The sequence below is a fragment of the Sceloporus occidentalis genome, unplaced genomic scaffold (genome assembly GCF_023333645.1).
Source record: "Sceloporus occidentalis isolate IW3139 unplaced genomic scaffold, rSceOcc1.0.p SCAF_40, whole genome shotgun sequence".
Taxonomy (NCBI): Eukaryota; Metazoa; Chordata; class Lepidosauria; order Squamata; family Phrynosomatidae; genus Sceloporus; species Sceloporus occidentalis.
This window is the reverse complement of record NW_028317020.1, coordinates 1,401,728-1,425,312: the sequence shown is the minus strand read 5'-3', so window position 1 is coordinate 1,425,312 and position 23,585 is coordinate 1,401,728. Positions and strand designations below refer to the sequence as shown.

Here is a 23,585-nt window from a genome sequence, read left to right as displayed (position 1 = left end):
CATTTTTTTTTTCAATAATTTGGCATCCGTGGCTTATATAGTTACCAGTAACATTACTATGTATGACTTATATTTTTACAGCACATTCTATTATAAATAACACCCTTCTTTTGTACTAATCTAAATAGTTTCAAAAATTAGGATAAGATGTGTAATAATATGTACCTTGAATATTTCATGTTCCTTTAATACTAAGAAAATGCAATGTTTATTCTGTGAAAAAATAAGATGTCAGTTTGTTCTCATGTGGAACCTTCACTGGTAAAGCAGGCATTTGCAGAATGATACATAATATCTTGCATGTCTTAATAATACATTATCAATTGCTAATTTATTCCATGACACTTAAATTGGGGTTATATATACAGAACAATTCTGCTAGAAAATAGATGCTGCCCCCATAGTAACAAAGAATGTTCCCGCTGATTGTTGCACCACTTAACACATTACAACAAAAACGCTCTTTACACAAACCCCTCTTTTGTCTGATGTAGGTTTCTTGCTTGATTTTCCTACAGATCGCAGCTGTCAAAACATACAGTATTTGTAGAACTGTAATATTTCTGAAAAGATTACTAGAACTACAAATTTTCTACAAAAACACATTTTGTGAAGGTTGTTTAGATGTTTATTTTATTACAGAAATAGAAACACATGGCTCATTGAAGCTTTCATCCAAACTATCATCCATCACACAATAAAACATTTTCTAACTTTACAAACTATATACAATTTATTTACGTGTAATCGTAATGTACAACCACCAATTCTTTGTAAAAAGAAGTTACAACAATAAGACAGTATTGCAATCCCAGTGAATTCAGGGGTATAAACCGAACCAACAACCCCTCTATCTTGTCAGTATATTTTTACTTTTAGTACAAGAGGGAATCCTGAACATTACATATTTTCTGTTATATTGCATACTATGCACGATTTCAGGCAATATTAAACCGTAAAAATGCAAGGATTTAATATTTGAATCTCCAACATATTTAGTGCCCCCCCCCTCCATTTTTAAAGCTTTCTATGAAAGCTATTATGCCCAAATTACTTTAGTGATAAATATATAGCTGTATCAGCCTCATTTTACTTTTCAGGGCATACTGGAACTCATTCAGAATGTATACGGAAGGATATAAGCGCTTAAAGCTGTAAACCATGTGAAACTATGAACATTATTGGGATGCTGACATACTTAACAGTTAACAGGAGCGTTATACACATGCCTCGCTAAGCAGGTGTTCAGACAGTCTGCAGCAAGAAGAAACTGGAACATTAAATGTATTGGCCGTGCCATGATGTGGGAGACGAGTAAAAATAAAATTGCATCTCTAACATTCCCGCACAAAAATAACTAAAAACAAGAACACTTCCCTAACATGAGACAATCGTGTCACATTACACAGGAAATGCACCAAAGACAGGCTCCAGGAATGGGCTTTGATTTGACAAATATACCTCATTGACGTTGCCCTGGAACACGAACACTTCTCCATATTGTGAACTCTTTTTGCCAGTAGTCCCAGTAAAGCAGTCTTGAATGATTCTGGCACATATCACCCCGGTCCCGTTAAAACTTCATGGTTTTCACAGAGCTTTCCAGTCAATAGGTTCTTTCCCCAAGTCTTTTAGAAATGCATTTGTTTTAGAGAAATGATGACAGCCAAAAAACCCTCTGTGTGCCGATAGAGGGGAAGGGTGAACAGTCTGAAGAACGTGGTGTCGTTTCTGCAAAAATGAAAACATGGAAAGTCAACATTCACTTACTGTATACCAGAAGATAACATCTCATAAGAAAAGAAGAGGAGAAGAGGAGAAAAGGGCACGTTCAAGGCACAATACAATATACTTGGCAGTCGGGCCAGGCTTACTCTGTCTATATTGCAGCCTTTCTTCTGCGCATAAGCTCCCCACAGCATGAAGACCAATCCATCCAGGTTCTTGTTCAGCCATGACACCACAGAGTCAGTGAACTGCTCCCAGCCACGGTCCTTGTGGGAATTTGCATTATGAGCCCGGACTGTCAGAACTGCATTTAGAAGCAAGACCCCTGACAAAGGAGTTAGCAGATATTTACACTAGAGAAAAGGCCTTCTCTGCTTATGTATAGTTACATAGTTATTTTCAATATAACAAATTATTAGATATCTCAAATCACATTTCCTGTCCGATATAAAATGTCAAGAAACACTAACATTCACTTTTACTTATGCACAGAATGTGGTGTATATTACATGATTTAGTCAAGTGACAGTCTAAGAGTTCATACTGGTAAATTTCTCACCTTGCTTGGCCCAGCCTGTTAGGTCACCATGTCCTGGGTGTACAAAGCCCACAATATCAGTTGTCAACTCCTTATACATATTCTCCAAGCTACAAGAGGAAAAAAACACTGTATTCATGGATACATTTAATCAAAAGGAAAAGAATTGCTTTAATCGATCCCAGACAAGAGCAATTGTGTTTCGTGTTTCATCTCCATTAATAAATTCACGGACACGCTCCACAACATATTATAAAAGTTGTAGCTCAGACCTGAAGCTATTAATTAGTATATACAAAACATGCATTTCCATGGAACAGCAATTACAAAACACTGCTGCACTCCCAACTGGTTTTGGTGACTACTTGCCATTTGGCCCACCTTGAAAATGGTGTAGTTGGTCTGGAGTGCAGCAGTCCTTTGTAAATTACTGTTCCAATGATAAATAAATCACACACTGTTTTATTTTTTAAGAAATAGAGACTGTTATGGATCGGGACAACTTTGCTTTGTAAACACTAAGCAAAGATAATAAATTACAGATTTGTTCTTCAAGAACCATGGGCTATTATTGCTCTCGGACACCAACGTCATCTGCTTGTATGGTGCGTATTTTAGTGTTTACTGTGTCTCTGTTCAACTGCAATTTCCTTTTACCTCCATTCACATACAAACACAAACTATATTTTTTATCAGCACAAGTAAGGTTTTCTTTTGAAATATATTCATATATGTAAAGGCATTTGTTTGTATAACCCATACAATTATTAGGAACAGTAAACATACCAGGGTATTAAACTGTGGCAACATTGTTTGTTTTTTTACACATACAATGTACCGCTGCTTTTTATTTCTCACCCAGAACATAATTGATTGCAAAAACAACCGCTATTTTGTGTTCAGTAGTATAAAAAAGTTAGTTTAGCTTTCCCTATTCAAATGAGCCCATATAACATTTTTATTCTAATAAAGTAGTCAAACCATCTTAACAGTATTATTACACTTTTTTTAATTTCAACAAATTCCCTACAATGTATAGATATCCATTTGGGGGTCTCTATTAGCACAGTAGAACCCATACGTAACACACCAAATTGCATTTTTGGTTGTAAGGTTGGGATAACTAACAAAATTATAATTAGAATAACAAGTGCAATATAAGCTATTCTAGCAACGACTTTCTGTTTTAAATCAGCACTTATATAGGTGTCCTAAACAAGATCAGTTCTCTGAAGCATCTGAGAAGGTGGCTGTACCTGGGTGGAGGTGGGACAGGTTTCTGAACACTGAAGCACAGTCCATGAGCCTGGTTGGGTCCATGATATGGATCCTGACCCAAAATAACCACCTTCACCTAAATATCAAAACGATCATTTAGCATATCCAATTGTGATCTCAGACAATGCATACAATACTGGAGGCTTTTTACACAAAAAAAACCAAAACACATCAGTATTCACACACACACACATATATATATATATATATATATATACATACATACATACATACATACCACACACACACACACACACTACAGAAGCTAAGATACCCGACAGTTGGGTGATTACTTGCCATCTTAAAGCTGCAATATCTAAGGGAATACGTTCAAGCATTAAAAGGTCACATTTTCTTTTAGACACGTGTCATAATTACAAAATATACTCTTTATACAGCATCCTACGTGAAATTCTAACATGATTTCCTTCACATTTCTAAACCATAGAGACAACTTATATAATATATAAACATATATGTATGTGCCCTCATCTTCCTTTTATAGCAAAAGAATGGCAACAGTTTACATAAACAAACCTAAAAGCATCAATACATCCCATAATAAATGTTTGTGTTGTATCCATTATATACAATCAAAAACAGGTTCTAGTAATCAACGTCTGCACTCACGTCTCTGATATCACACATCTGCGTCCAGGTAAACACCTGATGTGGTGGAGGATATACAGTGTACCGCTTTCTCTCTTCTGTAACGAATGCATTCAGCTAGGAGTAAGAAAAAAAACAGATGATAGACGGCTGAAAGGGAATGAGCAAGAAACCGATCCTTGTCTAGTATTACATGATGTTGCATTCATGTATAAAAATATAACAATAAGATATAAAGAGGGAAATCCCTAACAAGCAGCAGGGCCTCTGCATCAAACTTGGACAGAGTGGAATTTAAACTTTGCGGCTGATTGTTCAGGTGCTGGGAAGAATATCCCAATGTTGGTGCGGGCTTTTAGAGGTGCAATGCGTCATTTTTATATATATATATAAATATAATATTTACTCACAGAGTCCATTGCACACCATTCCAAATATTCCAAGCCCGGTGCTAGTAACCAGCAGTTTCCATGTAAAACACTTTCAAAAAGAAGGTCAGCACTCCAGGTCTTTAAATAGACAATTTCATTTTATTCAAAGTCAAGTCAAGTGACTTGACTTTGAATAAAATGAAATTTTTCTATTTAAAGACCTGGAGTGCTGACCTTCTTTTTGAAAGTGTTATATATATATATATATATATATATACGCAAAACTCAAGGCAATTTGGAAACCAAGCTTTCCTTTTTAACATGCAAGCTCTTAGGTACACGTCATGGAATATTATCATACCATGTTAGTAACCGGAAGGAGCATGTTTGGTAAAAGATGATATCTTTATTGGCAGAGTGGCACTACATTGCTTAGGTCACTTCAGGCATTTTAGAATAGGAGAGTAAAATATGCCTGTGATTATTATTTTTTTTAACTCCCATGCACTTCAGATTAAGACAGTATCTCGAGGTGGAATGAGGTACCGTTTCTTGCTACAAAGCCAGTGCTCGTCATTACCTTTACAAAGTAAGGTTTTGTAAACTCGGCAAGCAGTTCCTGCTTCCAGCTCTCTCCCACTCCCTCCGGCACAAGGCGGGCTGCAAGTTTCTGCAGCGCAGCTTCCTTATTCTTCTTAATACGGTCCAACTGTTCGGGGCTGAGAGGAGGAGACACAATCTTCGGGCTGTCTTCATCCTCGCTAGGTTTCGGCCTTTTCACTGGTGTTGTCTGAGGACCAGAAACAGAAGACTTCCGCGAATTGTAAACTTTGCACATATTTTTAACAATAACACCAAGCTGGCCATTCCTTATCCTACATAAAAACAGCATGTTCCTGTATAAGGTGAATTCACTACTTTTCTTAATACACCCTTTCTACTTCCGGGTATCCTGACAGCTCCACGCTTCTTTTCCGCGCCAAAACAAAGTGACGCGTCTTACTGTTCGCCCGCCTATTGGCTTCAACGCCCTAGGTCATGTGACAACCACGATAGAATTATGTCTGTACTATTTGATTCACGTAGCGAATGTGTATTTTTTGGCCATACGTCGGAGCCGCAAGCGACGTATTTTTTTCGTTCAGCTCCAGCTGACTCGCTGCGAGGAAACGGGGTCGCCAGGTAATCCGTGCGGTTATTTCAAACTGCTAGCGCTCGGGTCCCGATCTCATTCATCCGACACATCGTACTCGAGTTATTCATGCAGTTTATACGCTTAACTATATCATTGCCATTGGGTGTACAACATCCCACTATGGAGAAAAAAATATGTATTGTGCTGGCTCTGCGTGTTTGCTTTCATTTCACACGCCCCCTTGGAGTCACCCGGCTACCGAGGGCTACTAACAGTATCAGCCTTTGTGCATAATAGAATTAAGGTATGAGAGGAGCTGGCCGTAATATGATTATATATTAAAAGGAGGGCCTGGACACGCTTATCCAGCTTCGTATCTCGCTGTGCACGTTCGACTTAGGAGAAAATAATGAAACCGTCTTCCAAAACCATGTGCAGAGTCTTACCTCTTGAGGACACACGGTTTTATCATCGCGATCCTCGGAGGCGAGCTTTCTCTTTTTCGTTGCTGGACCGAAAAACGAACTGATGGTTCTCTGGCCGATCATCCCTCCTCTGTTCCTGTGAATGTTGCCGAGAACCGAATGTGTCTGTCAGGATCCTCGAGTTGTTAAATATTTGGCGCCAAATATTGTAAAGAGCGCGTTCACGCGAAGGGTAGAGGAAGCGGTACCGGGTTGTCATGGTTACTGTGGAATCGTGCATATAAGTGCTTACCAAGTCAGATGTTCAACTGTATTGTTTTGCTGACAACTCATTTTATTGAAATAAGGAAGAAATGATACAAATATTATTTCTCTCATTATTTCTCACGATTGTTGTGTAGTAGTATTTTAACCCTCCTGTATTGTTGAAATAAAAATCACCCAAATTAGGCTGCAGTGTTGCATCTTAACACTCACCTTTACACAGAAACTGCCATCTTTACTTTAAAGTTATGCGCAGGACTTGTGAAACCATATTTGCCGGCACATTTTCAGTATTTACACAATCACTGGCTAAACAGGAACAAAACTGCTAAATGGTGCCATGTTGCTTCCCAAACAGCTAAACAGTTCCATATTTATATCCAAACATCTAATCAGCGCCAACCTGGCCCCCAACCAAGACCAAAACAGCTAAACAGTGCCATTTTTACACCCAACGCAGCTAAACAGTGCCATCTTGGTACCCGAATAGCTTAATGTTTGTCCCAAGATTTCCAGTGCCACCTTTGTCACTAAACTGCTTCTCATAGCTATATTTGTCACCAAACAGATTCCCATAGCCATCTTTGTCACTAAACTTGGGACAATGGGAGTTTGTCCCCAGTCTCCCATAGGCCTCTTGTCAGACAAAGAGGACTGTCGGAAGCTGTTTAGTGACAAAGATGCCTATGGGAAACTGGGGACCAACTCCCATAGTCCCATATTTAGTCACTAAACAGTTTCCCATAGGCATCTTTGTCACTAAACAACTTCCAATAACTATCTTGGTCCCCAGCCTCCCATTGCCAACCCTGTCCCCACTTTGCCAACTTACCTGACAGAAGACTTCGCTTGATCCCTCCAGTCCTTCACACGCCCTGACATGTTGCTGCCAAACTGCGCTCCACCCACGAAAATGATTTAGCCATGATGGCGGCGCCCACAAAAGTTATTGAGCCGCACTGACTGTCTTCTTTTTCAGATAGACAGGGCGGCTTCTTAAAATGCCACTCTAAGATCCACGTCTGTTGAGAGCCTGGGGTGCGGGGTCACCCTACTTTGTAGACCCAAATCCCTCTGCCCCACTTTCTCTCCCTTGTTGCCCACTCTTAAGGTGCATATGACCCACACCCTCCTATACACAGGGCTGATGAAATGAAGAAGTAAAATCCCCTTGACGTGATAAAACAGCATATAATGAAATACAGGTCTTCATATGGACAAAAGTATTGGGACACCTGACCGTTACACCTACAGCGACTTTGATGATATGGTATTGTAAATAGATAGAGAGTAATATGAAGGTCCCCCTTTGCAGCTATAACACCTTTACTCTTCTGGGAAGGCTTTCCGTAAGATTTCGGGGTGTTTCTGTGGGAATATTTTGCGGATGCATCCAGTAGTTGCCAAACTGCAGTTGCCAAAAAAAAAAAACCTGGACTGTAACAGAGATGCATTCTCTATTCTGTGCTCAAATTCTTGGGAGAGGGCATGTGAGGGTTCTGCATAATGCAAAGTGTGAGCAGATTTTGTGATCTCTCCTATGCAACTATGAATGACCAAGTCTGCCTTTGTTGCAGCAGGAGCTCACTGAGGTTGGTGCTTCATAGAGCACAGTAAAGCTGTTCCCTTACGAAAAAAACAACTATTGTCCAAAGAACCCAAAGGTAATGGAAACCTACGCCTATAGTCTTCTGCCAGGAGTCAACATTACCATCACTATTACTTTGCGGGAAATCATTCCTCCTTGTACAACTAGGCAGGCCTAAGCTGCTAGCAAATGACACTTCTTCAAACCATGCAAGTGCTTTGGCCCACCCCTACAACTAATTATAACCTCCAGTTAGTATACATCTGTTATCCTGGCTCCCTCTACTAGCTGTAGAACTTCTAAAGATAATAACCTATATAATTAGTGCACCAAGATTTGTCAATGTTTTTAAAATTTATTTTTACAGAAAATAATGGATGCATTTGTAACTAAGATCTCCCGTAAAAGAAAAAAGTTGTGTGACGCAGACCAGGCATGCCAAGCAGAAGAAGCAATACCAAGCAAAAATGAAGATGGTGGAATACTGGCAGAAGGTTTCACATGGGAAAAGATCAGAGCAGAGAGTCTGAACTGTGATTATACGCTCCTGTTCAGAAAGGTCGAAGCTGATGAGCTATTTCAACAACTAGAAAAGGAAATTGTATATTTTTCAGGTATTGTTTTGCATAGACCTATTAATGGTTGCCGGAATTTTAGTGGCCAATATATATTTTTCATTGGAACAGATGTGTAACTTGTTATCATTCAGATTACATATACCCTTTTACAATAACCGTGAAAGTAACTAGCAGCGCACTACTAGTTCTTTTATGGTTTTACGCATGACGCAACTTTGCTATGTCTTTGTGATAGATGCGTAAACTGATAGGCTGACCAGTCTTCCATTTTCCATTTAATATAAATAATGTATATTTAATATTTGATTGCACTACAAAATTTTGAATTATTTCAATGTACTGGCCCCACCACCTCTGCTTGGAGTTCTTTGTTCATGCCACTGTATGTGAGTTATTCCAAATCTGTTGGTTTGGTCGTCTTTGTCTTGTCTTTATCGTTACACTTTTTCACCCTTAAACAGTTTACAATAGATTTTTCATGAAGGAATTAAAAACATATTGTTTTATTCAATCTTAGGGGATCTGAGTAGAGTCCAGGTATATGGAAAATGGCACAGCGTTCCCAGGAAGCAGGTTACTTATGGAGACGATGGGTTGACCTACACATTTTCCGGACTCTCCTTGTCCCCCAAACCGTGGATTCCGGTGCTGAACTGTATCAGAGACAGGGTGAAGCTAGCCACAGGGCACACCTTTAACTTCGTTCTCATTAATCGGTAATTGTATCTGATGTTTGGAAAATCTAAAAGAAAGTTGTGCCTTCCGATAGGGCACCGAAACGGAGTTCTGTAGGAAAAGCTGTTGCTCTCCCACCAGAATTAAGAAATAGAGAGAGAGTAAGAAAATGGACAGATAATGACAAATATAAAGGGAAGAGCTAGAGAAACAGGGGGGATAATGAGAAATAGGAAGATATTACGAGAACTTGGAACAGAGATGGAAATAATGGGGAGAGATAAAGCAAATAAAGAGTTTATCTACATTTCACACACAGCATGTTTGGTTCACATTTTTATTAACCATACCTATGATTACCTAATTATAGATGGGTTTTTAGCGTGGCCAGTGTGGAAACTGAATGTGTGTACAATATATATATATATATATATATATATATATATTATAGGTAGGTCGATCTGTAGCTTTTGTATGTTTGAATGCGTCAGTGGAGATTTTTGGTGCTGATTGTAGTGGTCACGGAGTTGGTATTTGCGCATTAATAGCTAAGTGCCATGCTGTTAACGATATAAGATGTATTTTAATGCAATTGGAACGTTAGAAATTGATCTTCACTTGCGGCCTGATAATTAAAATATTGCATTACATGCAGTGAAGCTAAATCAATGGTTTACTTTCACTGGTTGATATTTATTCCTCTGCCAACGTCAAAAGGTTGGCATACTATGGTGCCATTCATGCACCCACTGCAGTTTCCAGTTAGCCAATAAAGGTATCAGCATGACTACTTGTTTCCTGTATTTACATGGCTAACACAGTATAACTCTCCTCTTGTATTATGACCTAAATATCCCTGTTATGTAACATGACCCACTAACAATAAGACTGGTGTCTACGAACTGGATTAGACTATTGAAAATGTAGAATTATGTTGCATTGTAAAACCTTATTTTATTCTACTGATGTGATCATCCTCTGATTAAGCTCTTGATGTACTTTTTATATTTAAATCTGTAGCTATTTTTTTTCTGCCTCCTCTTGAAAGGTACAAAGATGGGAGCGATCACATAGGTGAACACAGAGACGATGAAAAAGAATTGGTACCCCAAAGTCCTATCGCTTCAGTCTCTTTCGGGGCATGCAGAGATTTCCTTTTCCGTCACAGGGATGCTCGCTGCAAGAACGCTGTACGTCAGATTGAACCAGTGAAGGTGGAACTTTCACACGGCAGCTTGCTGATGATGAACTTCCCCACCAATGTCTACTGGTATCACAGCCTTCCAGTGCGAAAGAAAGTACTAGCTCCCCGGATAAACCTAACCTTTCGAAATATTGTTCCACGTGTCAAGAGATAATACAGCTTGAAAACATCTGGATTATAACAGCATTCTGATATAATACAAAATGGTCATGTTATAATTGAACCACCATCACTACTTATTAAAGCATAGGGAAGCATGTGAAGCCTATCTTGGGTACTTTAAAAATCCAGTTTGTAAAATGGTTTTGTGTCAGTATTACCCCAAACTTAAACACTAGGCACTTCCTTGTGTAAACCTGGCATGTTAATGAACGGCTAAGCTTGTGTCTTGCCCTGCAAATCATAGGGGAAAAAAAACATATGCATATAACACACACCGATCCTCATGCTGACACAGGACTGTTATTCAGAATGTTACTGTGAATACAGGTGATTGGGCTTGTAGAAGGGCCAGTACCCAGGTAGCCATGGTTCCCAGATTTCTACCATTTCTGTGCCATTTATACCCTCTGTGAACATATTTGTGGGCCCTGAGTTAACTTGTGGATATCCATGTTCTAGAAGATGGTAGATCCACGTCTTCTAGTTTGTATTGGTCTGAACGGTTAGCAACACGCGACCGTAAACGCCAACAGAAGCTGGTTTTTCATGTTAGAAAGACACCACAAAAAGCATCACAGGGCTTACCATGTCCCTTTACAATTTGCTTTGGTTGTTACCCTTAATGCAGCTAGACATTTCATCAATAGAAAAAGTACCCCCCTTCACAAGGCTTTCAACAAAACATCTTTATTACCATTGGTGTACATCATATTAAAACAAATTACATATAATTTAGTACAATTTTTCCAGATAAGAATAAATATCTCTTATGTACATTTATTTACACAAAAAAATCCTTCCAAAACCCACTCCATGGCACATTACATCTGAGGTTCTAAACTGAGTATGAAAATACTGGGTTCTATTCATTAAAGCTGGCGTTGGGGAGAGTTGCAGTCTCTGCTGAAGGAAGGACCGACCTAAGATTCTACTGTTAAAAGCAACTGGTCAGCCCTGTATCAGGCATAATTATATCAGCAACGTTTCTTTAGTCGCCTCACAAATTAAACTATGCATTATGCAGTGAAAGATCAAGCTTTATTGCAGGAGAAACACACCTTTATATTGCATTGAGAAATAAGTGGTTGACTGCAACCCTCAGGCAAGCTCATTTTAGTGAATAAACCACACTTTGTAACTAATGCAAAGGGGCATCCTGTAATCACTTGAGTTAGATAACTTGGCAGTGCTCAGCAAATGTGGGTGATCTTAAAGTGTAATGATCATTATATGAATCGCATTGGTGCTTTATCCTCACAGTCCTTAAATTATTTGTCGTTTATTTTCAGATCGATCATTTTATTTTCATTTTGCTTAGATTTAGAAATCACTGAATGTGATAATAGGTCTCTCATGCTCACTGCCCTCAGCTTTAAAATAGTTAATCTCCGGCAGGATACGTAGAAAGAGAAGCAGCGGCACAATCAACATCTTTGGTACGTTCTTTTACACATGCACACAAAAACAAAATGAATGAGCGTAACCTTACATTATTATTCCTGATTTAAATCACTGTTAAAACATGTACGAGATCTCTGGTGGATATAATAAAGTTGATTAGCATGTGCAATATTCCGATAACATAGAAAAGTAGACAAATCACACGAATGAGCGCAGCTTTTAAACAAGCCCTTAGACTGCTAAAAGAATTTCCTGATAATCTTGTCCTTTTTAGATAGACACTGATCAAATGCGTGTGAATGTTTCCTGCTTTAAAGTTTTCTTTAATGGCCCCACTTACTCTCTCGGTGGCTTTACTCTTCTGAACGGACTACTTGATCTGGACTGTGGGGCTTTGATTGGACACGCTCATAAAAAAGTAGGTAAGCACTTGAAGAAAGGACCTCCTGTAGACTGGCCCTGCGCACAATGTCATCTGAAACCCACAGCCACTGCTGGCTAGAAGTTTTCACAGGGGAAGGGGAGCGTCGGTAGGTCACAAAATGTCCAGAGTGCATATCGCCATGATGAACGATGACCGCTGTAAGACGGAAAAGGTATGCAGGGCGCCTGGAGAAGGGAGAGGTATTACAAATTCATTCAAAATAAATTTAGATGGGGTTAGTGCTAGTAATCTAGCTTTTTTTTTATTTTTTTTACAATTACAGCACAGATGACTAGTTAAATTTGGGGGTATATTCACTGCACTTTCTCCAAGGCCACTATTCATCATGAATTTTTAACCCACTGGCTTTTTGTTGAGACTGATGTATAGTTAAATCAGAGGGATTTTTTGAAGGTCACTCCCCTGATGGAACTATGCAGTATGGAGGGGAAAATTACCTGGGGTGGTCATACTGCATACTGATGTCAGGGAGTTGGCTAATAAGTGGCAAGCAGGGCCGGCCTTAGGGGTGTGCGTCCTGTGCGACCGCACAGGGCGCCATGGTAGCAGGGGCGCCTGCCCTGGACTTAACTTAAAACATCGGGTTTTTTTTGTTTTAACTTTATTTAACATCATTAATGTTAAATAAAGTTTTAAAAAAACCCCGATTGCTTTAATCTAAGTCCCGGTCAGGGGCGCCGAGCGGTTGCTCGTGAAGTTCTCAGCAACCACTCGGTGCCCCTTACTCTCCGTGACTCCGTCGCGGTGCCAGCATCTCATGTTGAGCGCCGGACTATTCCGGCGCTCAACATGAAATGCCGGCACTGCAGCAGAGCGAGAAGACGGATGCCTCCCGCTCTCACCGCAGGACTCCAGCAACAAGGTAAGTGGGGGGGGGGGGGGTAGTTTGAAGGGGCAGAGGGGGGGGGTGTAGTTTGAAGGGGCAGGGGGGGGTGTAGTTTGAAGGGGCAGGGGGGTTAGTTTGAAGGGGCAGGGGGGTTAGTTTGAAGGGGCGCCAGAGGAGTAGTCCGTACAGGGCGCCACAACGCCTAAGGCCGGCTCTTGCGGCAAGTGAGTTGACATAAATTAAAGCCAGGTCAAAATCTAGCCAAGGCACCATCTTGACTTTTAGGATGCAATAATTAAAAAATAATTTCAATTAATGATTAATGAACTGTTGCATCTGATATAACGGTATAAATGAATCCAGCACTGACGCTAACTAAAATGTTTTGCAATCACAGCCACATTTAAATTTTGTTAGGCACTAAACAAAAAATACTTACGAGCATTCAGAGTATGAGGTCAGTTGATTTGTGAACGGATGTGAGAATGATGATGTCGAGGAGCAGGTTCCATTCAGGAATTGTGCCTTGGGATTATGAAAGTCAACAGGAGCTGCGGAAAGTGGAGTCAGTGAAAATGGATGGCGCCAATGAAGTTTATATTCAACGTACATATAAAAGGTGAAGGGACACTCCAACCATCGCATGCACTTTGATGCATATAATCATCTGAGCTCCCTTTAAATTTATGTGGTGTGAAGAATGCAAAAGTACTTGCTTAATATGCATTCTCTTAGTGGAGCTGTCAAAGACTTAGACTGTCCCTTTAAGGATAAGACATTATTTTCTAGGTGTATGCACCAGTCTGTTAAGGTCAAAATGAAAACACATATACATTTAATTTGGATTTCATTGTTGTCTAAAGATGGACAAAGGCAGACATAGTTAGAAAACAAATCCACTTTCTTCAGTACAAGGTAACCGAATTTACAAGGTCATGCTAGAGGTCTACCACAGACATCTGCTTCATCATTATAGCTGAGTGAACCTTGAAACAAGTTCAACACCTGGCTCGGCTTGTCAATGTCCTGTGATTCGGTCCTCAACTTCTAAACAATGGAAGAATTCACACTGGCTTCTTCCCTGCAAGAAACGGAGTCTGTGGTCTGGCCATTTTTCTACATTCGTTTGTGTGAACTTACCTGCTTGCACGTCTGCTGTTCCATGTGCCACGTTATCTTGGTGACTAGGTAAATGCCGCTGGGCATTTTTGTTAAGCCGGTACTTGTATTTGTCTAAGGCCAGGAACTCTCCAAACTGGACATGCTCGTTGCGTTTCAAGGGGCTACCCTGATTAGACCAGCTAAGACGCTGCAAGTGGATGCACAAGCACTGAGGGAGCTGCGGGAAACAAACACCACAATTACCTCAGATCACCCACCTACTAGCCCATACCGTACATACCTCTCTGACTCATAATAGATTTAACACACACTCAAAGCAAATAATTAGATTTTCATAAAGTCTAAAATCTAGTGCCCGAGGTTCGTCGGTAAATAATATCCCACCTTCCCCAGCTGAAGCTGCTTGACAAACGTTGTTTTCCGGTTTTCTGTTACTTGCCCGTTCGGCCTCTCCCCAGCTTGAATCTAGAAACAATCAGAAGAAGGTATTGTAGCGTCTGAGTCGGTAGCTTCTCACCGTTGTGTACACTCGGACTGGCTTGTGACATTTAGTTGCAATATTGTCCAACCGTTTGGTCAGCAGTGAACAGTTTCGAAACAGGCCACGGGGTGATTATGTAACGGTTATGCAATCTCTGCCTGTGGTCACTGGAACTATAAGTGGGGAAAGGGGCAATTTTGTAGGGGCCCCTGAAGGCTATTGGACCCTGGACAAGCTGCCCCTTTTGCACTGTGGTAAACACAGCCTGGCTCATTTTGTTTGCAACATCAATATGAACCTTAATCTATAACCCCTAAACACATTTGCCTAAACATCCCAAAACAAAAGAAAAAAACAATCGAAACTATTCCGAAAATAATAAATTCCCTGCTAGCTACAGATATCTGTTCACATTGCCTGACAAATTGAACCTTACTTGAGCGTTACAGTTCACACGGCACAATGACCCAAAATTGCGGAGTTTATAAGATATTACAGTTTAAAAAAGAAACCATCCAACACCTCTTAATCCAAGCTCCATGAGGTCAGCATAGAAGCTTCTCCTAGGGATTCATTTCCCTCCCTCCTCTCCGTGACATTAAGCGGCGCTGATTGATTGTGTTACGTTACGAATGCATGTGGCCAGTGTTTTATTTCGCTTTGTGTAGTATTGGTATTTTTTCAATGAAATTGTGTTTCTTAGACTTATTATGCAGAATCGGGACTTTAAAAAGAATGATATTTGACACAGTTGCTTTAAGTGTAACCTTTGTGTCTATGCTTCTTCATAAGATAGGAACACAAGCACATGCATTGCAAAACTGCTAGTGATGAAAAGATCATGGCAGCGACATCACCCGATCGATCCCGTTGTTCAGTCTGCAACTTACTTTGGTGCAATTTTCACAGACAACATCCTTCACCGATTCAGTGGAAATGAAATGCTGCAAGCAGCGATCCAGCGTCACAGCGCGACCCTAGAAACAAGAGGAAAAAAATTTACTGGAAAGCATTAGACACAACAGGGAAACTAGACGGGTCTACCTGCCAAATGTTGGATACACCGAAATTAAAAAAATCAGAGCGCTGGCACCACATCTGCCTTCTCCAAAACACAGCCTTACGTATGATACATACATGCTAGATTCTGGTGAGCGGCAGTGTATTAACCCTTACCCTTCTGCTCCATGGTAATTCCAGGCTTAGAGGTTAGGTTGGGAACAATACTTAAAGCTGGAATTTCCTTTGATATGCTTTCACTTTATTTTTTATTTTTTTTTAAAGGATAAGAGCCACAAACATTACAAAAGAGAATGATCGTTTCCAGAAAATATGTCGTAGATACATGTAAGAATTAGGTGTGAGAGTAATTTAATTAAAACATTAAATAAATGACAACATATGCCTTCAAAGGGAAATAATATGGTTGAAGATGATTAAGTAACGCAGCATAGAACTACGGAGAGGAAAATAACCTGGTTCCAATGCCAGGTTGACAGGGCAAGTGTCCACACATTGGAGAAGTCAGAAAGGTTATATAACAACTCGGGTGATTCCGTAAACCTGCTAAGCGCCTGTACAGCAAAGCAAAATTAGCATTTCACTTAATGTTCCTGAATACCACCTAGTTTAATGTGCTCCTCCATAAATATTCCATCTAACCAATGGGTTCACATTGCGATCGGTATCATGATGTTAAAACTTACCCAGGTAGCAGCAGGAATGCTTAACGAAAGGCTGTCAAAAGTGTCATATCTCATAGGACTCTGGAAGAAATAAATGTGTCAATTATATTATTACTAGTATATCACTTCCCCATCTATCCTGCACCTAGAATGTATACAACACAAATGGCTCTCCCCTTATTGTTAAACTCAACATAATCCAATAAATACACAATTTTCTATAATTTTTGCCAGCTTCATCGACTTGTCATTCAACTGCTCAACTGAACTGACGATACAGGTTCAAGATAGTAAAGATAGATCGTGCGTATCACTGACCACAAAAAAAAGTAATGAGTCCAGTCCCCCTGATCTTAATGACCCCCAACACAGTGACAACCTAATCTTACCTGGTGCTGGCAGTGCTTGCAAACCATGTTACTGGTAAGTCTCCCATGGAAAGGGTGTTGAGTTTTCCAGTGATTTGGAATGGGGTGAATTACTCCTAAGCAGGAAATACCAACACATATCTTAATGGTGATAATTTGGCCTTTGCAAAATTCTACTTATCACATTGGAATTGTCACCAATAATAAATGCCTACCTCTTGTTCTGCAATGGATCTGGCTTTCAGGATTCTGTGGGAGCTGCTTGGAAGAATAAACACAGATAGGTGTTATTGTACATACAGGCTCTTGAGTTAGAAGGTAAAGTGGTAACTGATAACATCTCCTTGAAGATATGGTAACACAAAAGGCAGTATTTATGTATATATGAAGCAACAGTATGTAAATGCCAGATGTAATCTGGCCAGTGTAATCCATTACATCATGCATCTCGGTGCTATATAATAAAATGTTGGTAATATTAACAATTACATCATATACACACTGCACAAACACTGCTCATAACAAAGATATATTCATTCATATATAACACATAATACACTAACCTCTAAAGACTGCACATCAAAGAGGTGCGTCACATGAGACTGACGATCTTTCTCATCTTCCAGTGATGATGTCAACACATGGAAGAGTTCATGGGCATCCTGTTGGTATTCATAAAAAACGTTCAGTATGATTTCAAAATAAAATTTAACTAAAAAAAACTACTTCCCGCACACACACATACATGTTAGTAGCCCAAATGTAATTGGGATTAATGTAAAAGGTAATTGGGATCTATACTAAAACAAACTAAGTGAAACAGCAACTCTGCTTCAAATGCATTACATATTATAGAAGTGAAGAAGTTTAGTGCAGATAAGCATTATTCTATACAAAAAAAATTATGTAGGTAGGAGTCCAAAGTGAGGGTAAATATTTTATGCTAGAGTTGCTAAAGATAAAGTCCACCGGCGCCCCCTTTTGGTGGAAAATTATAAAGGCAATCCAAAAAAAAAAGTCAGCCGCACTTAGCTTTTGGTGTAAATACAAAAAGCACTACATTTATTAAAAATATAGAGCAGAGGCACACATGACCCCTTTGTCAATGTGCAAAGCCAACTAAGTGCGCCTTATTTATTTGGATTGCCTATTATTAATATATATAAGACACACCGTTGTTTTACTGTAATCCAGTAAAGACAAGCCAATTTATTTACCTACACAAACAGAATAAAATGGGAAACAATTAATTCATATGTGGGAATAAAACAAGTGAAACTGACCAGGCTGACAGGTCTGATGTATATATTTTTAGTTTCAAGGAGGTGGTAGAGATCAGACAAATGACTCTGTACCTTATTTTAACACTTGTATGGGATCGCAGCACAAATATTCACTAACCTGTTCTTCAAAAGACGAAATCTGCCACCGGTACATGCGTAGCACTTCCAGAAGGGGGCTGGCATCTAACACCTCATCCTCTGTGGTCTCCTGGTTGGATAACGCTAAAGGAACAAACATAATATTGTACACAGACTATGCCGAGGCAATAATCCTATGAAATAATTGTACTTTACAAGAAACAGAAAGGCACATGCTGTTTGTTCAAAGATATTAATTGCTGCATTGGTACCATTCTTTGCTCTAGAGGCTGTTTAGATAAATGAATGCTGTACAGGAATCATTCTGTCTACACCCAGTAACTGCATCCACATATCATTCCACCACCTTTTGCACCGAATGTACTGTGGGTGCTCAGGCAACCCTAATATAATACATAAGTGGTATCCCGTAAGAAGGCGGCAGATAATTTTTTTATTTTTTTTTTAGTGAATTGCTTTAATAAGGAACACATAATTCAGCAGTTTGGGTTTTTCAAATGAGAAGCTTATTTTCTTACTTCACACAGGATAGTTGTTCAACTACAATTACCATGATCCTTAACCAGCTTGTTCCCAATCAACTGGGAGCTGAAGTTCAGCAACATGGTCAGTTACATTACTAAGTTTATATAGAATGAAGGAAGCCAACAGTATACCTCCGCTGCAGTTAGTCTTTGTAATATATCTGTACCATACCTTTTAAGAGCTTCAGCAGTGTAACAGAAAGATACTGATTTTCTGTTGAGTTCTGTTCTGTCGTATATTGTGATATGAATTCCTCCAGCCACTTAATGAATGACGGACAAGCAGACAAGCCTTGGAGCAGAGAATTCATAAAGCATGTGTTTCCCAAATTTAGAAGGCCTGGTACAAGCCCTAATAAACACAATAGAGAAAAACATAGAAATGTTTAAGATTGCTTTAATAATTACACAAGGGAAAGCATTGACAGTAGGATACAAAGTCGATCCCAGTGTTTGAACCATTTGACCCAACTAGTCTTCCCATCGTTTCTATAATAATATTCATCTATAATGAATAATGCAAGAAACCCTACCAGATTAGTGTTGGGAGTTTGGACACAATTTGCAAACCATATATCCCCAACAGCACTTTGTGCAGCTCTACGTTGTGTAGCCATTTGGACTGATGTATGTTTTTTAAATTTAGGATGCCAAAAAAAAAAAAAATAAGGCTATAGAGGGGGGACACGTTATATGAAACCTTGAGCACATATACATAAGTATTAATGTACATTTACATATATCCAATGGTAAACTGGCATTCTAAACCCTCGTATGAAAACGTATAAGGACAAACCCTGGGACAACCTACAATAGTTGTGACCAAACAGATCCCATACACATCTGCTGGCAGAAATGCCATGTCTACAATATTTTGTTGGCACGTCATTTGCCCCAGTACTTACTGTTTGATGAATGATGTTTAACATCTGATAAACATGACAAGTGCCTTTTTATATTGACTACTAATTTATATAGAGTGGCCACAACTTACTCTTTCTACTTACAGGTTGTGGGTTAGAGCAGTCAAAAAAATCTTTATGAATTTAGTAAATAGGGAAATCCTAGCGTATCAGTGTTTGCTTACTGCATTTAATATATATGCAATATAAAACATATTATATATTGATCCTGCAATAACAGGGTGGCATCTCCTTTTCCTACCTTTTTTTCTTTGCTTTCTGTCAATTATAGGACCCCATAAAACATATATTCCAGCTGCCAAAGCTGCAGCAATGCCACCAATCACACCCCAGTTCTTCATCACTTTATACCTAAACATTATTGAAAACACAAATAATTAAGAAATGGTTTTTGTGCTGGTTTCGCTTGCAGAGAAAACATCTAAATGAGTTGGATGCTGCTCTTTTAATTCACCCAGTTCCAGTACCTTCAGCTGTAAAGTATTTTACCCCGTCTCTCAATACCATTGTCAGCAGAAAAGGCTCATGTAAATTACAAAGTGTTACACTCTTATTGTGTTATAAAGTATAACATAAATGACAACTGCAACTGATTGCATGCATTTAGAAAACACAGAAATGCACTAAATGAATGAGGTTAGGACTCAGCTGGCAGTAAAGCTGGGTTCATAGGGGATATCTTATATTATATGCTATGACACTGACTGCTGATCTGAGCATCACAATCAACCTTTGGTTCGATCTGCCTTAAATCCACGTCTTAGATTTGGATTAAATATCTTGAGCAGGCTGCCTCGACATACTCCAGGTGAGGCCTGCATAACCTTCCTGCTGCCAACAAAGCTGAGCCTTTCAGAGACTATCCCCCCCCTTCAACTCCTACATATAGTTACTATTGCCTGGGCCTACTCTTGACCTGACACCGGGACCTCTCCTCAAGAAAACTCCCACGCTCCTGTCTCCGGCCCGGGTTGCGCCGCTAAGCATCGCGCTCAGAATAATCACCAACAAACGGAACCAAGTTACTGCACCTAGCGGTGGCCAACTGAGACAGCGCGCCGGAAACTAAAAACCGGAACACAAGCGGAAGGAATTCAGAGCGCACTAACGCTAGCGTTTGCGTTATTAAAGTCATATACTTTATGTGTAGCAAAGGCATGAGAATGCATTGTGAATTGATGGTAGTTATACTGGAGAAGGGAAATAATATATTTTATCTTTCCCATATGATATAAATCAGTTTCTTTTAACAAAGGCGATTAAATGGTTTTTTTTCTCAGAAAGGTAAAATGAGCAGGTTTTTAAAATGAAATTGGGGACATTTTTAATGCTTAATTGATCTGGTTTCACCAAATTATAAGCAAAGTATCAGTCTAGTAGCAAAGTATGCATACCTCCCAACATTTCAAAATCTGAAAGAGGAACTCACCGATACAAGCAATTGCACTTAACAATGCTGCACTCGCATTGCCACTTAACCCCTTAATGACAAAGCCCGTACATGTACGGGCTCAAAATGCATTGTTTTCAATGGTGTTAGGGACCGCCCATTGTCTAAAACATGCTTTGTTTTTGTCAGCACAGTCATGCATATTAAAAATAACCAACACATTGAATTGAATTCCCATGAGGCTCAGCCAGACATACTACTTCCATGATGCTGACTGAGCGTCATGGGAAGTGCAGCAACAGTAAAGCCTCAATGTTAGCCTCCCTCCCAGGACCCTTACACACTGCCTTTACACACACCTGCCCATAAACACACACATACACTGCCTTTACACACACATTGTGTGCATGAGCAGAGACTACTCCTATTTGATATTAGTGATGTCCGGATCATGAACGAATCGTTCATTTGATCCGGTTCTTTTTAGTGATCCGGATGAGTCGGTTCACTAGACTGAACGATTCGTTTGTAACGGTTCAGTCTGTGAATCATGCAGCTGTAACCTGATCCTAGAGCTGTGAGTCATCTGCAGAGCACTCAGACACAGACTCTGGGGTCAGGTTACAGCTCATTAATTCACACAGGAACGATGACTCTTAGAGTCAGAGAGTCGTTCAAAGAGTCGAATGATCCGAAGAGTCGAATGATCCGAATCTTACAGGGATCCGGATCTTACAAGGATCCGAATCTTACAGAGATTCGAATCATTCAGAGAATATCACTGATACCATACTTTTATAAATAAATACATTAATAATGTTCACACTGCCCCCAGGATTTAGATTCCCCTGAGTTTGCCCCCCCTTTACCTATAACTTCACCTACAGTTAACTTTATTAAATTAATTAAATTAACCCTCAGTCATCAGCATAAAATTAACCCTTATACCCCATCAACCATAACTGCCCCTGAAATTAACCGTAAAGATCCCATTAACCATAACGGCCCCTGAAATTAACCCTAAAGACCCCATTAACCATAACGGCCCCAGAAATTAACCCTAAATACTCCATTAACCATAACTGCCCCTAAATTAATTGCATGTACTCCAGATAAATTACCTAATAAATTGGTATGGTTGATGGGGTCTTTAGTGTTAATTTGGGGGCAGTTATGCTTAATGGGGTGTTTAGGGATAATTTAGGGGCAGTTATGCTTAATGGGGTCTTTAGTGTTAATTTAGGGGCAGTTATGCTTAATGAGGTGTTTAGGGTTAATTTGGGGGCAGTTATGCTTAATGGGTCTTTAGTGTTAATTTAGGGGCAGTTATGCTTAATGAGGTGTTTAGGGTTAATTTGGGGGTAGTTATGCTTAATGGGGTCTTTAGTGTTAATTTAGGGGCAGTTATGCTTAATGAGGTGTTTAGGGTTAATTTGGGGGCAGTTATGCTTAATGGGGTCTTTAGTGTTAATTTAGGGGCATTTATGCTTAATGAGGTGTTTAGGGTTAATTTGGGGGCAGTTATGGTTAATGGGGTGTTAAGGGTTAATTTTAGGGGCAGTCATGGTTGATGGGGTGTTAAGGGTTAATTTTAGGGGCAGACATGGTTGATGGGGTGTTTAGGGTTAATTTAATGGTGAGGGTTAATTTAATTAATTTAATAAAGTTAACTTAAGGTGCAGTTGCAGGTAAAGGGGAATGTAAATCCTGGGGGCAGTGATTATTAATGTATTATTTATAACAGTATGGTGACATTCTCTGAATGATTAGAATGCCAATGAAGGCAGAGAGTCGTTCAAAGATCCGGATCTTACAATGATCCGGATCTTACAATGATCCGGATCTTACAGTGATCCGGATCTTACAGTGATCCGGATCACTGTAAGATTCGGATCCCTGTAAGATCCGAATCTTTGAACGACTCTCTGCCTTCATTGACATCACTGGAGGCAGGGGGGAGGATTCATAATGAAAGGGGCGGGGCCAATCGTTAGTGTGCCTGCACGGAGTTACTGGAAAACAGTAACTCCGTGCAGACACACTGAGTGATCCGAAGATCCGGATCATGAATCGGATCATTTCAGTGAACGAATCGAAATGATCCGATTCACTTTAATGATCCGAACTTCCCATCACTATTTGATATAATTAGAGAACTTTCTTGTCACTGATTGGTGCTTTAATTAACCAAGACTGACATAAAATATTCGACTGTGGAGGAGGTACAATGTACTTTAATATGCATTCTTAATTGTTTGGGCAAGGAAAAGACCCCCGGACCAGTGTTTGTCCCCCTTAACGCCAGTGGCGGGCCAGGCACATTGGCTGGGTACAAAAGATGTCCCAAATAGGACATGGGTGCATATTTGAAATAGCAATACGCCAGTTGTACTTATTGCCCTTTAAGTTGAAAAAAAAGCAACAACAAAAAACAAAACATTGGGTATTTCTAATCTATTTAGAATGGGTTTTTTTTAGCTTTT

General features: G+C 39.6%; 3 protein-coding genes across 3 annotated transcripts; 1 reads left to right on the top strand and 2 right to left on the bottom strand.

Moving 5' to 3' along the window:
- Positions 1 to 1,590: 1,590 nt before the first annotated feature.
- Positions 1,591 to 6,207, bottom strand: LOC149290184 (uracil-DNA glycosylase-like). Its single transcript, XM_089489642.1, has 7 exons — positions 6,106 to 6,207; positions 5,105 to 5,314; positions 4,175 to 4,270; positions 3,523 to 3,620; positions 2,288 to 2,376; positions 1,875 to 2,053; positions 1,591 to 1,731 (listed from the first exon to the last, which is right to left on the bottom strand). Exons 1-7 carry the CDS (start codon positions 6,205 to 6,207, stop codon positions 1,591 to 1,593), a joined length of 915 nt encoding a protein of 304 aa, XP_089345768.1.
- Positions 6,208 to 7,561: 1,354 nt separating this feature from the next.
- Positions 7,562 to 10,547, top strand: LOC149290183 (DNA oxidative demethylase ALKBH2-like). The gene is made up of 4 exons (XM_089489433.1): positions 7,562 to 7,618; positions 8,304 to 8,550; positions 9,032 to 9,230; positions 10,238 to 10,547. Exons 1-4 carry the CDS (start codon positions 7,562 to 7,564, stop codon positions 10,545 to 10,547), a joined length of 813 nt encoding a protein of 270 aa, XP_089345559.1.
- Positions 10,548 to 12,309: 1,762 nt separating this feature from the next.
- Positions 12,310 to 20,056, bottom strand: LOC149290182 (ubiquitin carboxyl-terminal hydrolase 30-like). Its single transcript, XM_089489432.1, has 12 exons — positions 19,954 to 20,056; positions 18,962 to 19,141; positions 18,285 to 18,388; positions 17,447 to 17,545; positions 17,099 to 17,141; positions 16,905 to 16,999; positions 16,537 to 16,596; positions 15,721 to 15,807; positions 14,734 to 14,814; positions 14,348 to 14,566; positions 13,667 to 13,752; positions 12,310 to 12,565 (listed from the first exon to the last, which is right to left on the bottom strand). The coding sequence occupies exons 1-12, from the start codon at positions 20,051 to 20,053 to the stop codon at positions 12,310 to 12,312; spliced, it is 1,410 nt and encodes a 469-aa protein (XP_089345558.1). The 5' UTR covers positions 20,054 to 20,056.
- Positions 20,057 to 23,585: the final 3,529 nt, after the last annotated feature.